This window comes from Rhodamnia argentea, chromosome 3 (genome assembly GCF_020921035.1).
Source record: "Rhodamnia argentea isolate NSW1041297 chromosome 3, ASM2092103v1, whole genome shotgun sequence".
NCBI classification, from domain to species: domain Eukaryota; kingdom Viridiplantae; phylum Streptophyta; class Magnoliopsida; order Myrtales; family Myrtaceae; genus Rhodamnia; species Rhodamnia argentea.
The window spans coordinates 9,071,639-9,086,617 of NC_063152.1; the positions used below are offsets into that span (position 1 = coordinate 9,071,639).

The window sequence follows — 14,979 nt, forward strand, 5'->3', positions numbered from 1 at the left end:
ATGGGATACCTTGACTGCACCATTGTCTGTCCCACTCCAACCATCACCCCTACGGACTCCACTATTGCAGCACCAAACCCTGCATATGATGAATGGATTCGAAAAGACCAACGTGTTATTAGTTGGATGATATCTTTTCTTTCACCCGATGTCTTACCCTATGTGGTTGGATCGATATCTGCTGCCGATGTTTCGAAGGCTCTACAAACCGCCTTCGGATCTCTATCGTATACAAGCATTCTTCAACTTCATATGCAACTCCAGAATACATCTAAAGGTGACAAGTTTGTCTTAACTTATCTCCGTGAGGTAAAATATATTTCAGATCAATTAGCTGCTGCCAATCGCCCTCTTGAGAATGAAGAATTAAATGCCATTGTCTTCCGTAATCTTGGTTCTGATTTTTCTGACATTGTTACTGTCTTGGCTACAAAACCTGATCCGATAACATTTCCTGAACTCCATCGATTGCTCCTCAATCGTGAGCTTCGAATGAAGTCTGCCACAGTGCCTATAGAGGCAAATGTTACTGCTTACACTCCTCTATGATCCACCCCTCCTGTTCAACCACAATCGATTTCCAATTTTCCACTTTCTACCACTCAAAATCCTCAATATCGTGGTCAAGGCAACCCGCACAATTATGGGAACCCGGACAATCGATCTAAAAACAGAAAAGATCGATGCCAAATTTGTCAGAAATATAATCATACTGCCGCAAGATGTTATTTCAAGTATTCGCAGTCTAACAATACTGCAATTCAGCCTATTGCTAATATGGCTGGAATTCTTCCTACCTCGTTGCAGGAAGGCTGGTTTCCAGATACTGCAGCCACTCATCATATGACGCCTGATATTGCCAATCTGCAGATCTCTGCACCACATAGCGGTAACGAATCTCTTCGTGTAGGTAATGGAACAGGTTTAGACATTGTTAATGTCGGTTCTTCCACTCTAAAAATCCATACCAACAAATCTTTTAATTTCTCGAATATCCTTCATGTAACACCCTAGAATTTTGTGAGCTCAAAACAAGGATATTATGAAGGCGGACCCACTTTATCTCTTAAGCTTTCTTTGGTCAAATTTGGCAACTCCTTTCTCCCTCTCTCTACCACCTTCCACTCTCTCTTTCTGCCGCCCAAGTACACGTACACCCTTCTTTCCCCCTCCTTCTCAACCGACTTGCAGCAGCCCTTCTTTTTCCTCTTCGTTCTTCATTTTTCAACGACAACACCCACTCCACGAGCTACCAGGGAAAACTACGACATTCATAGGACTTCCTCGACCGTCGCCAATCGTCCGTCACCGCCGCAGCTCGCCGGAGAGCGGGAAAACCAGAAGCTCAATCCGGTTCCCCTGTTTTGGGGCCGGTTCTGTGCGAGCTGAAGCTCGCTGGTTCCACCACCTCCAGCTCCCATCTCCGGCCACTTGCAACCTCCTCAGACACCCTGCGATGTGTCCCAGCAGCCGCCGCCCTTAATCCCGCCGGCCACAGCCCCGAAACAGCCCAAAATCGTTCCTCCCCTGCTGCGGTACATTGCAGTTTTTAAAGACTGACTTGGAGAAACAGAGCCCGTTCGCATAGCATACGGACCCGAAACCACCCCAAAATTTGTACACACCTTCCTCTACCTCTCTACGACGTTTCCATCTAAAGAAAACCCCCAGATCAGTCCTCGAAATTGAAACTGTACACGTCGCCGTCCGGACTGCTCAATCTGCCCTGTTTTCGGAGAAACCGGACTGTTCTGCACCGTTGTTGTTCGGTCGCCTCCGGCCACCATCCGCCGCCCCTAGCTGGTCCCGAAGGTCATCATCGACCTGTAGGTGAGTCCCCCAGCCTTCCCCAACCTCGCCTCAGCCTGTGAGATCGTTTTTCCCCCAAATTCAGCTCGGTTTCCCCTGTTTTTACCTTCGTCGGTTCTGTTTTTCAGCTTCCGTCGCTGGTCGGACCTCCAATCGCTGAGCTGCTGCCGTTTGCAGCGATTTCACCGCCGAACTCGTCACTATTTTCGGTCGTGAACAGTGTCGCCGGAACAGTGTTGCCGGTGAACAGTATTTTCCGGCGTGAATAGTGAAATTCGGCCCCGACCTCGAAAATCGTGCCCGACCCGACCTTGACCACCGTTTTTGGTGAGTTGACCTATAATCCTTGATTAGGTCTTTAATTACGTTTGGATTAGTCTTCCTGTATTATTAAGCGTTTAGGTAGTTCGATTAGGGCCGGTTAGGCGAGGAAGTGGATTTAGGTTAAATAGCCCTAATCGGTTGGGTTAGTCATATTTATGGCTGTCTGATTGAGATTGCTTATTTTGTGCTTGGCCTTGCTTGATAGTGAGCGAAGGATTGATTAGCCAAGAGCGATCGATTAGTTAATAATTGATTAACGATAATTTTTGTTGTTATGGATTTTAGTTGACCTAGTCGATTTGGGTTCATATTTGACTTGATTTATTAGCATGGATTGCCTATAAATAGAAGGCCATTGACTGTCATGATTGCATGATCGTTTGATAATTCTCCATCATGTATTCACATGCAAAAGCTGGTAGATAGCAATATGCATTCAATTGTTCGTGGTGATGCACACAGCATGAAAATGGCCTGTGGTCAAGTTTTGGACATCCGGTTATAATTTAAATAAAGTAAGTGGAATGACTAATGGATGAATTGAGTGATCACATAATGGATGATGATTCGTGGCCTGTCAAGTTCGTATCGTATCTTTTTGTACGGATCACACGACTTGTCGGTTGCCCGACCTTTCATGTCGAGTCATGGATTGTCGGATGCCGGTCGCAGCTTGTGACGGACCGAAGCCCTTTAGGGGAATGCCTACTTGAGATATCGAGTTATCGCTTGTGGTTGCCGTCGCCGAAAGGAGTCGGGACGATGCCTGTTTATCAGAAGTCGATTCCGGCATTGTGTTGTGCGGGTCGAATTAATGGACCCCAGCATTGCGTTGTATGGATCCAAAGAATTTCATTCACGAAAATCATCATTAATAAATGGACTACGTGTGATGTCCAGTGTTGCTTTATGGTTGAGTATACCATGGTTCTTGATTGCCTCGATGATCGTCTCGAGTTGGCATGGTCTCACGTTATATTCATGGTGCACATATGTATGACTTAATATCAAGTAAGTTGCATGTGATTGATATGAATGTGTGATTGCCCGATATGGTATCTGGACGAATCATTGCCCTAGTCGAGGCTTAGGCGTTGACTCGCTGGGATTTTTATCTCACCCCTTTGTGGGAACATTTTTCAGGTCCGAGGTGATGAAGTTCGTAGGCTGGGAGCCGTTGACTCTTTTTGGAGTAGATGAGGATTTGACCTTGCGTTGTCTGTAGCTCTATAGGGCTAGCTATTATCTAATAGATATGTATTTTGATATCCTACTGTTACGGGTGCTATGTTTGACTATCCCCGTTGTTTTGTATGGTTGGGAGTTTGTTCGTTTCCGCATGTGCCATATGTTATCGTGGGTCGATAGCGTACCTGGGACGTTATCATTATGACCCGAGGCGATTTGGTAGGGATATTACGTACCCGAGGGTCGGGGCGTGACATCCCCGCCCGAAGTGGTATCAGAGCAGGTCAGCCTGATTCACCCGGTCATAGGTTTGGAGTAATAAGGAGCGATGGGGAAATTAGGATAGTTAGTAGGATTATACGATTAGTGCATGTGATTGCTGTTTGTTAACTTAATAGTTTGAGTTGTTCTTATCGTGCTTTGCTCTGGGGTGAGCAGGACTCCGTATAATACCTGCATAATGAGCGAACGCGGTGGAAGAGCACCTCGAACTAGGCCTGTCGGGCGATTGAGGATCAATGAGATTGATGAGACCTCGGGAGCTGGAAGACCACCTCGAGCTAGACCTGAAAGGCAAGAACCAAGGGTCGATGAGACCTTGGAAGGTGAAACGCCACCTCAAGCCCCACCTGAAAGAGGTCCAAGGATGACTGATGACATCCTTGCTGCACTTGGGGAATTGATAAGCCAACGAGTATGGAGTCAAAACATTGCTACAGAGCCATCTCAAGTAGGTCCTTCGGCCGTTATGGTAGAAGGTACTCCGATGCATAGACTGGTAGAGTCTTTCCTGAAGTTGAAGCCACCAAGGTTCGCAGGAGAAGGCGATCCTGAAGTTGCGACCCAATGGATTATGGATCTAGAAAAAGTGTTCGCCTTACTACGATGCACCGATGAAGATAAGGTCACTCTGGCTGTTTATCGGATGCAAGGAAATGCGAGCCATTGGTGGAATGCATCCAAAGGACGAGTCTTCCCTCAAGGTACAACTTTTAATTGGGATAAGTTTGTGGAAGCTTTTTATAACAAATATTTCTCGGACACGGCGCGAGAAAGGAAACTGAATGAATTTATGAGCCTGCGCCTGAATCAGATGACCGTGGATCAGTACGAGGCAAGATTTGCTGAGTTGTCTCGATATGCTCCACGAATGGTCGAAAACCCCGAAGACAAGGCCAAAAGATTTCGGGACGGACTGAGGCCCGAAATAAGGGAAGTACTGTTGCCTTTTAATTTGAAAGACTATAATGAGCTGTATGAGAGGGCTTAGTTGGTAGAAAGGGGTATTAATGAAAGAGCTGCCACTGCCGGTTCAAGGTTTGCTCGTGCCGGAAGAGACATTAGGCAAGGCAAGAGGTCGATGCCTGGTAGCGGGACCTCTATCCCACCAAACAAAGCTGGCGCCATTACTAAGCCGACCTATTATCAAAATGAGGATTGTCGCATTTGCCGTCGAAGGCATAGGCCAGGCCCGTGCCCTATGAGAACTGGAGCCTGTTTTGGATGCGGTCAAACTGGCCATCAAGTGAGAGATTGCCCGCAACGCCAAGGGAGTAGGCCACGGGGAGGGCAACCTGGAGGAAGCGCACCACGTAACACTCGGAATCGACCTCCAGCTCAAGGAAGGGTGTTTGCGGTCACTCGAGATACGGCGAATGATTCGCCAACCGTGACAGGTACGGTCCTTTTACATAATCAAGCTGCATACGCTTTGTTTGATCCTGGTGCGACACATTCATTTGTGGCTGAACAATTTGTTAAGCTAGTTGACTTGGAAACGAAGCCGTTGGATACGACATATAGGATTTCTACGCCCTTACAAGATAGTGTAGTGGTTGCTGTAGGCTGCCCTGGATGTAAACCGGTAGTAAGTGGTCATGAGGATAGGATAGATTTGATTATGCTGGAAATGTATGACTTTGATTTGATAGTCGGAATGGATTGGCTGAAGAAACAGAGGGCGATAGTGGATTGTCATCGTAAGGTGATTCAGTTTAATCCTCGGGATAGTGCTAGTTTTGAATTTGTGGGTAATCAAGGAGGAACCTCGACGACGATGATATCGTCCCTCGAGGCGACTAGATTATTGGAAGATGGGTGTTATGGTTATTTGGCGTCGGTGGTTGATACCTCTATTGAAGAGCCTAAGCTGGAAGACATACCAGTCGTACAGGAGTTCCCCGATGTCTTTCCTAAAGAATTGCCAGGCTTACCACCGGAAAGGGAAATTGAATTTGTGATTGAATTGATTCCTGGAACGGAACCAATCTCCAAGGCGCCATATAGGATGTCATTGTCTGAACTTAAGGAACTCAAGGTTCGGATGCAGGAGTTACTGGATAAGGGATTTATCCGTCCTAGTGCATCGCCTTGGGGAGCACCTGTATTGTTTGTAAAGAAGAAAGATGGATCGTTGCGGTTGTGCATTGATTATAGACAATTAAATCGAGTAACAATCAAGAATAAATACCCGTTACCAAGGATCGATGATTTGTTCGATCAATTGCAAGGAGCTTCAGTATTTTCTAAGATTGACCTAAGGACAGGGTACCATCGGTTGAGAATTAGGAAAGAGGATATTCCTAAGACGGCATTTAGGACGCGATATGGACATTATGAGTTTACTGTGATGCCGTTCGGATTGACGAATGCTCCTGCTGCTTTCATGGATTTGATGAATAGGGTATTTAAGGAATTCTTGGATCGTTTTGTCATTGTATTCATAGACGATATTTTGGTGTATTCAAGAAGTCCCGAGGAGCATGAACAACACTTGAGGATAGTATTGGAAACCCCGAGGATACATCAGTTGTATGCCAAATTTAGTAAATGCAAGTTTTGGTTAGCTCGCGTGGCATTCCTGGGCCATGTGATTTCTGGAGATGGCATTGCCGTTGACTCTGCCAAGATCGAAGCAGTTATAAATTGGCCAAGGCCTACGACGGTGACCGAGATTAGGAGTTTCCTAGGATTGGCAGGCTATTATAGGCGATTTGTGGAAAGATTTTCTGCTATAGCCTCGCCTTTGACACGACTACTTAAAAAGGACACGAAGTTTGAGTGGACAGAAAAATGCGAGCGTAGTTTCCAAGAACTCAAGCATAAGTTAACTACTGCTCCTGTCTTAACAATTCCATTTGGTCCTGGGGGATTTGAAATTTATAGTGACGCTTCGCATAGGGGACTGGGTTGCGTCTTAATGCAGCATGGAAGAGTAGTGGCATATGCCTCTCGGCAATTGAGACCTCACGAAATGAATTATCCAACGCATGACTTGGAGTTGGCTGCAGTTGTGTTTGCCTTAAAAATTTGGAGGCATTACTTGATTGGAGAAAAATTTCAAGTGTATACTGATCATCGAAGTTTGAAGTATCTATTCTCACAGAAAGAATTGAATATGAGACAACGCCGATGGATGGAGTTGCTTAAGGATTATGACTGCGAGATCCTATACCATCCGGGTAAGGCGAATAAAGTCGCAGATGCCTTGAGTAGAAAATCGGGGATTGCTCAATTACATGTTAGTGAATGGCGTTTGCTTGAGGAAGTTAGGGATTCTGACTTTAAGTTGGAAGTAAGTCGTCCGTCGAGTCTAATCGCCACCTTGAGAATTGAACCGGAAGTGCAAGAGAGGATCAAGACCTTGCAATTAACGGACCCCACCGTCCAGAAGATCCTGCAAGAAGATTCGGCTAAGAGAAGTGCCGACTTCCATGTAACCAATGACGGAATTTTAAAGTTCCGTGGACGTTTAGTTGTGCCTAACGACAAGAGGCTAAGGGAGGACATCTTGTCAGAGGCACACCGTAGTAATTATAGCATCCACCTTGGAAGCACTAAGATGTACCAGAATTTAAAACAACATTATTGGTGGAGTGGCATGAAGGGAGACATAGCTAGACACGTGGCGAAATGTCTGACTTGTCAACAGGTTAAGGCACAATATTGTAAACCTGGAGGATTGTTACAGCCGCTGGAAATTCCTGAATGGAAATGGGAGCATATCACAATGGATTTTGTGATGGGATTACCAAGAAGCCAGCGCGGACATGATTCAATTTGGATCATAGTGGATCGATTAACGAAGTCAGCTCACTTTATCCCGGTTAGAAAGGATTTCGCCTTAGATAGATATGCAGATCTCTATGTGAGGAATATTGTGAGATTGCATGGAGTTCCTGTGACTATCACGTCAGATCGTGATCCTAAGTTTACTGCTACTTTCTGGAAAAGCCTACAAACCGCTTTGGGGACGAAGTTGCAGTTTAGTACGGCGTATCATCCGCAGACGGATGGTCAATCCGAAAGGATAATTCAGACGCTCGAGGATATGCTACGAGCTTGTGTCCTGGACTTTCAAGGTAACTGGGAGGAACAGTTACATCTAGTTGAATTTGCCTACAACAATAGTTATCAGCAGAGTATTCAAATGGCACCGTTCGAGGCATTATACGGTAGGGCTTGTAGAACACCATTGTGTTGGGATGAAGTGGGCGAAAGAAAAATTATAGGCCCTGAACTAGTGCAACAGTCAATGGAGGCCGTCAAGCTCATTAGAGATAGGCTGAAGACAGCACAAAGTCGTCAGAAAAACTATGCCGATAGAAGACGTAGACCTTTGGAGTTTCAGGTAGGTGACCATGTCTTCTTGAAAGTGTCGCCAATGAGGGGAACGTCTCGCTTTGGCAAGAAAGGAAAGTTAAGTCCGAGATATGTGGGACCATTCGAGATATTGGAAAAGATTGGGAATTTGGCATATCGCCTTGCTTTACCGCCGAAACTTGCTCGGGTTCATAATGTGTTTCACGTTTCGATGTTGAGGAAGTACGAACCAGACCCCGCTCATGTACTAAGCTATGAAGAGATCGAATTGGACGAGCGAGCATCGTACGTGGAACATCCGGTCAAGATCGTGGATCGAAAAGAGCAAGTGCTCCGAAATAAGACGATCCCGCTAGTTAAGGTAATCTGGCAACATCACGGGACTGAAGGAGCAACCTGGGAAAATGAAGAGGTCATGAGGCGTACTTATCCAAGTCTTTTTGAGGAAATGTCACTGTAGTTAAATTTCGAGGACGAAATTTCCTAAGGTGGGGAGAATTGTAACACCCTAGAATTTTGTGAGCTCAAAACAAGGATATTATGAAGGCGGACCCACTTTATCTCTTAAGCTTTCTTTGGTCAAATTTGGCAACTCCTTTCTCCCTCTCTCTACCACCTTCCACTCTCTCTTTCTGCCGCCCAAGTACACGTACACCCTTCTTTCCCCCTCCTTCTCAACCGACTTGCAGCAGCCCTTCTTTTTCCTCTTCGTTCTTCATTTTTCAACGACAACACCCACTCCACGAGCTACCAGGGAAAACTACGACATTCATAGGACTTCCTCGACCGTCGCCAATCGTCCGTCACCGCCGCAGCTCGCCGGAGAGCGGGAAAACCAGAAGCTCAATCCGGTTCCCCTGTTTTGGGGCCGGTTCTGTGCGAGCTTAAGCTCGCTGGTTCCACCACCTCCAGCTCCCATCTCCGGCCACTTGCAACCTCCTCAGACACCCTGCGATGTGTCCCAGCAGCCGCAGCCCTTAATCCCGCCGGCCACAGCCCCGAAACAGCCCAAAATCGTTCCTCCCCTGCTGCTGTACATTGCAGTTTTTAAAGACTGACTTGGAGAAACAGAGCCCGTTCGCATAGCAAACGGACCCGAAACCACCCCAAACTTTGTACACACCTTCCTCTACCTCTCTACGACGTTTCCATCTAAAGAAAACCCCCAGATCAGTCCTCGAAATTGAAACTGTACACGTCGCCGTCCGGACTGCTCAATCTGCCCTGTTTTCGGAGAAACCGGACTGTTCTGCACCGTTGTTGTTCGGTCGCCTCCGGCCACCATCCGCCGCCCCTAGCTGGTCCCGAAGGTCATCATCGACCTGTAGGTGAGTCCCCCAGCCTTCCCCAACCTCGCCTCAGCCTGTGAGATCGTTTTTCCCCCAAATTCAGCTCGGTTTCCCCTGTTTTTACCTTCGTCGGTTCTGTTTTTCAGCTTCCGTCGCTGGTCGGACCTCCAATCGCTGAGCTGCTGCCGTTTGCAGCGATTTCACCGCCGAACTCGTCACTATTTTCGGTCGTGAACAGTGTCGCCGGAACAGTGTTGCCGGTGAACAGTATTTTCCGGCGTGAATTAATGTTAGGCGAGGAAGTGAATTATTTTCCACTTCCTCGCCTAACAGTGTCGCCGGAACGATTTTCGGCCCCGACCTTGACCACCGTTTTTGGTGAGTTGACCTCTAATCCTTGATTAGGTCTTTAATTACGTTTGGATTAGTCTTCCTGTATTATTAAGCGTTTAGGTAATTCGATTAGGGCCGGTTAGGCGAGGAAGTGGATTTAGGTTAAATAGCCCTAATCGGTTGGGTTAGTCATATTTATGGCTGTCTGATTGAGATTGCTTATTTTGTGCTTGGCCTTGCTTGATAGTGAGCGAAGGATTGATTAGCCAAGAGCGATCGATTAGTTAATAATTGATTAACGATAATTTTTGTTGTTATGGATTTTAGTTGACCTAGTCGATTTGGGTTCATATTTGACTTGATTTATTAGCATGGATTGCCTATAAATAGAAGGCCATTGACTGTCATGATTGCATGATCGTTTGATAATTCTCCATCATGTATTCACATGCAAAAGCTGGTAGATAGCAATATGCATTCAATTGTCTGTGGTGATGCACACAGCATGAAAATGGCCTGTGGTCAAGTTTTGGACATCCGGTTATAATTTAAATAAAGTAAGTGGAATGACTAATGGATGAATTGAGTGATCACATAATGGATGATGATTCGTGGCCTGTCAAGTTCGTATCGTATCTTTTTGTACGGATCACACGACTTGTCGGTTGCCCGACCTTTCATGTCGAGTCATGGATTGTCGGATGCCGGTCGCAGCTTGTGACGGACCGAAGCCCTTTAGGGGAATGCCTACTTGAGATATCGAGTTATCGCTTGTGGTTGCCGTCGCCGAAAGGAGTCGGGACGATGCCTGTTTATCAGAAGTCGATTCCGGCATTGTGTTGTGCGGGTCGAATTAATGGACCCCAGCATTGCGTTGTATGGATCCAAAGAATTTCATTCACGAAAATCATCATTAATAAATGGACTACGTGTGATGTCCAGTGTTGCTTTATGGTTGAGTATACCATGGTTCTTGATTGCCTCGATGATCGTCTCGAGTTGGCATGGTCTCACGTTATATTCATGGTGCACATATGTATGACTTAATATCAAGTAAGTTGCATGTGATTGATATGAATGTGTGATTGCCTGATATGGTATCTGGACGAATCATTGCCCTAGTCGAGGCTTAGGCGTTGACTCGCTGGGATTTTTATCTCACCCCTTTGTGGGAACATTTTTCAGGTCCGAGGTGATGAAGTTCGTAGGCTGGGAGCCGTTGACTCTTTTTGGAGTAGATGAGGATTTGACCTTGCGTTGTCCGTAGCTCTATAGGGCTAGCTATTATCTAATAGATATGTATTTTGATATCCTACTTTTACGGGTGCTATGTTTGACTATCCCTGTTGTTTTGTATGGTTGGGAGTTTGTTCGTTTCCGCATGTGCCATATGTTATCGTGGGTCGATAGCGTACCTAGGACGTTATCATTATGACCCGAGGCGATTTGGTAGGGATATTACGTACCCGAGGGTCGGGGCGTGACACTTCATGTCACTACCATTACGCGTAATTTGCTTTCTGTTCGCAATTTTACACGTGATAACAACTGCTTCTTTGAGTTTCATCCATTTCACTTTGTTGTGAAGGATTTGCAGACCAAAACACCACTGCTCCAAGGTTCGCTTAAGGATGGACTATACCGGTTGCCAGGTCTTTATGCCTCATCTCCATCTGCCAACACCATCTCACTTGACTCTTCCGCCACCGCCACTACTTGGCATGCCCGAATGGGTCATCCCCAACAAAGCAAAGTGCGCTCATTGATTCATTCAAATAATTTGCCATGTTCTACATTTGATTTCAATAAATGTGCTTCTTGTTTGTTAGGCAAATCTCATAAAACACCTCTACCTCTAACTCATAGCATTAGTAAAGCGCCTCTCGATTTAGTATTTGCTGATCTATGGGGACCTGCTCCAATTGATTCCATTTCTTGTTATAAGTACTTTGTTATACTTGTTGATGATTTCTTGAAATATACTTGGTACTATCCTATTCAAAATCGATCTATGGTCCCTTCTATTTTTGAAAAATTCAAGACTATGGCTGAGAAACAATTTGAAAAATCCATCAAAGCTGTACAGTCTGATTGGGGTGGTGAATATAGAACCCTAAATAAAATTTTTTCTAACAATGGAATTATCCATCGTGTAGCTTGTCCACACACTCATGAGCGAAACAGAGCAGTTGAGTGAAAAATTAGTCATATTGTTGATATTGGCCTTACATTATTGGCTCATGCATCTCTTCCTCTTAAGTATTGGCCTTATGCTTTTGAAACCACCATTTATCTTATTAACAGATTACTAATACCAGTTTTAAATAATATCTCCCCTTTTCAAACGCTTTTTAATCAACAACCGGAATACAAGTTTTTGAAAATATTTGGTTGTGCTGTTTTTCCTTTATTAAGGCTATACAATTCGCGTAAATTTTCACTCCGTTTTACTCAATGTGTGTTCTTAGGATATAGCCCATTGCACGTTGGTTACCGTTGTTTACATTACAAAACTAGACGCATGTACATTGCAAGACATACTCATTTTATTGAAAATATTTTTCCATTCACTACATTTGGTTCACATACTTCAAAAATACTCTCACCATCATATCCTTGGCTGACGATCTCCACGGCTAGTGTGTCCTCCCACGCGAACCATGGTGCTAATGGTAATATCCTGCCTTCTACGCCATCATCTAGCACTGCCCCACCTATCTTTGAAGAACCATCACCGACATTATCAAATACTAATACTACTTCAACGTCTAACACATTGGTTTCTAGTCCGCCTAATGATGGTACAGGTTCTAACGAGAATCTTTCGGATGCCTCCCCACCGCAAGCTATTTTAATACCTCCACAACTGGCCTATCAAGCACCAAGGACCCATCCAATGCGGCTGCGTCAGAACCCAAAGCGCAACAGTAAATATCCATTACCAGATGTGAACTTGACTGAAAGCTGTTCTAAAGAAGAACCACGGTGCTTCACCGAAGCTAATAAACATGAAAAATGGAGGGAGGCGATGCTTCAAGAATTTAATGCTTTGTTGCGTAATGGAACATGGGTTTTGGTTCCACCGAATCCCAAAGCAAATGTCATGGGCTCCAAATGGGTTTATCAAGTCAAGACACGTGCAGATGGCTCGATATATCGATATAAAGCCTGTCTAGTGGCCAAGGGCTACAATCAGCAAGAGGGTATTGACTATACGGAAACGTTTAGTCCCATCGTTAAAGCAACCACCATCCGTACAGTTATTTTATTGGCGGTGACAAGGAATTGGAAACTCCGGCAATTGGATGTTAGCAATGCATTTTTAAATGGTAACTTGACTGAAGAAGTCTGCATGGCCCAACCTCGGGGCTTCATTGATTAAAAAAAGCCAAACCATATATGCAAGCTACAAAAATCCTTATACGGATTGAAGCAAGCACCGCAGGCTTGATTCCACCGATTGAGCATCTTTTTAGAAACACTAGGATTTATCGGATCAAAAACCGATACTTCCCTCTTCATACTACATCGGCCCGATTTCTCCATTTACATGCTTATCTATGTTGATGACATTGTTATTACATGATCAAACTCGACATTTATTCAAGACACTATCGAACGCTTGAACAAATAGTTCTCCATGCGGGACTTGGGTGACCTTAATTATTTCCTGGGAATTGAGGTGGTCAAACATCCATCCGGGCTCCTCTTGTCAAAACAAAAGTATGTTACAGATCTCCTCCACGGAACCAGAATGGACGATATTAAACCGGTTCACACACCCATGGCTACAAATACCAGTTTAACAATCAAGGCAAGCCACTTGAAGATGCCGGTTTATACGGGAGCACCGTAGGAGCTCTTAAGTATGCCACCCTCACTCAGCCAAATATCTCCTATGGGGTAAATAAAGTCTTCCAGTTCTTGAAAGAACCAACGGAAGACCATTGGAGTGCGGTGAAACGCATCCTACGCTATTTAAAGAAACCATTTCACATGGACTGCTTATCGGTTCTCAATCCTCCACAGAACTCCATGCATACGGTGATGCAGATCGGGCAGGTTGCCCCACCGATAGACGATCAACATGAGGCTATGCAATTTATATGGGCCAAAATCAAATTTCTTGGTCAGCTAAGAAGCAACATACCATTGCACGTTCCTCAACCAAATCCGAGTATCGAGCATTGGCAAATGCCACAGCAGAAGTGGTATGGCTACAATCGTTGTTACAAGAATTGGGCATCTCTCACTCAAAACCCCCTATCCTTTGGTGCGACAACCTAGGGGCAACGTATCTTATGGTGAATCAAATTTTTCATGCTAGAACAAAGCATATCGAGGTAGATTTTCACTTTGTCCGCCATTTAGTGTCACAACGCAAACTTGAGGTTCGCTTCATATCCACATGTGACCAAATAGCGGATATCTTCACCAAGCCTCTTACACGTTGTCGCCATGATCTGCTCAAATCCAAGTTGAAGATCATCCAAAAGACCTCCTTCAACTTGCGGGGGCCTGTTAAGGAATGTAGTTAATATGTAACGGACAATTCAAAATTATTCTGTAATTAATATTATAACATCTGTATTTAATATTATAACGTCTGTAGTTAATACTGTAACGGACTAATTTTGAATTAGTCCATTAATGTAGTTATATTCTGTAGTTAATATTGTAACGGACTAATTCAAAATACTTTGAATTAGTCATTGTAGGAAAACTCTATAAATACAAACGCTATCCTAGAGTTGAGGATAAGCAAAACTCATTCTCAAACCTTGAGTCTATTTCTTACAATATGATGGACGGGCCCTGAAATCCTCTTGCTTATGACATGTTTATTGATTGATGGTTGACTCTCATACTGGGCTAGCTTATTGGATTTTTGCTTATTCAAACACTTTAGAAAATTTTTAAAGTCACGTCCATGTGATCCCTAATATCGTTAACAAACAAGAAGTGTAAATATTGGTTCAAATCCATAACACATACAATATTCTGGATTCATAAGCGATACCCTCAAGTTTCTTCTAGCTTAATAAATTATGTCGTAATAGTGGAATGAGGCACGCCATGTGAAGCAACCATCGGCATTTCCCACTTTAGTCATAGCATATAAGATAATATATGGAGATGTGACGAAAGTATTCCTAAAGGTTTTTTTATTTATCCGCATATTTATTTATTATTGTGTTCTCATTTGATAAACAACATAAAATTACTATTGCCACATAACTGAACTCTTGTCACATTTGATAGGTCTGAAGCGGACTTGGTGAAATCGATTGTCCGAAAAGTGTTGAGCGAACCGAAGAAACAGTTTGAGTTGGATATTTCTGAGAATTTGGTCAGAATACAAAATCATGCGGGGAATATTATGGAATTTGTGGATGATAAATCTCATGCCATCCTATTCGTTGGTATTCACGAA

At 44.4% G+C, this 14,979-nt stretch overlaps 1 protein-coding gene across 1 annotated transcript; it reads left to right on the plus strand.

Annotated features, from left to right (window-relative positions):
* LOC125314072 lies at nucleotides 1–549 on the plus strand. Its single transcript, XM_048275527.1, has one exon. It carries the CDS (start codon nucleotides 1–3, stop codon nucleotides 547–549), a length of 549 nt encoding a protein of 182 aa, XP_048131484.1.
* Nucleotides 550–14,979: the final 14,430 nt, after the last annotated feature.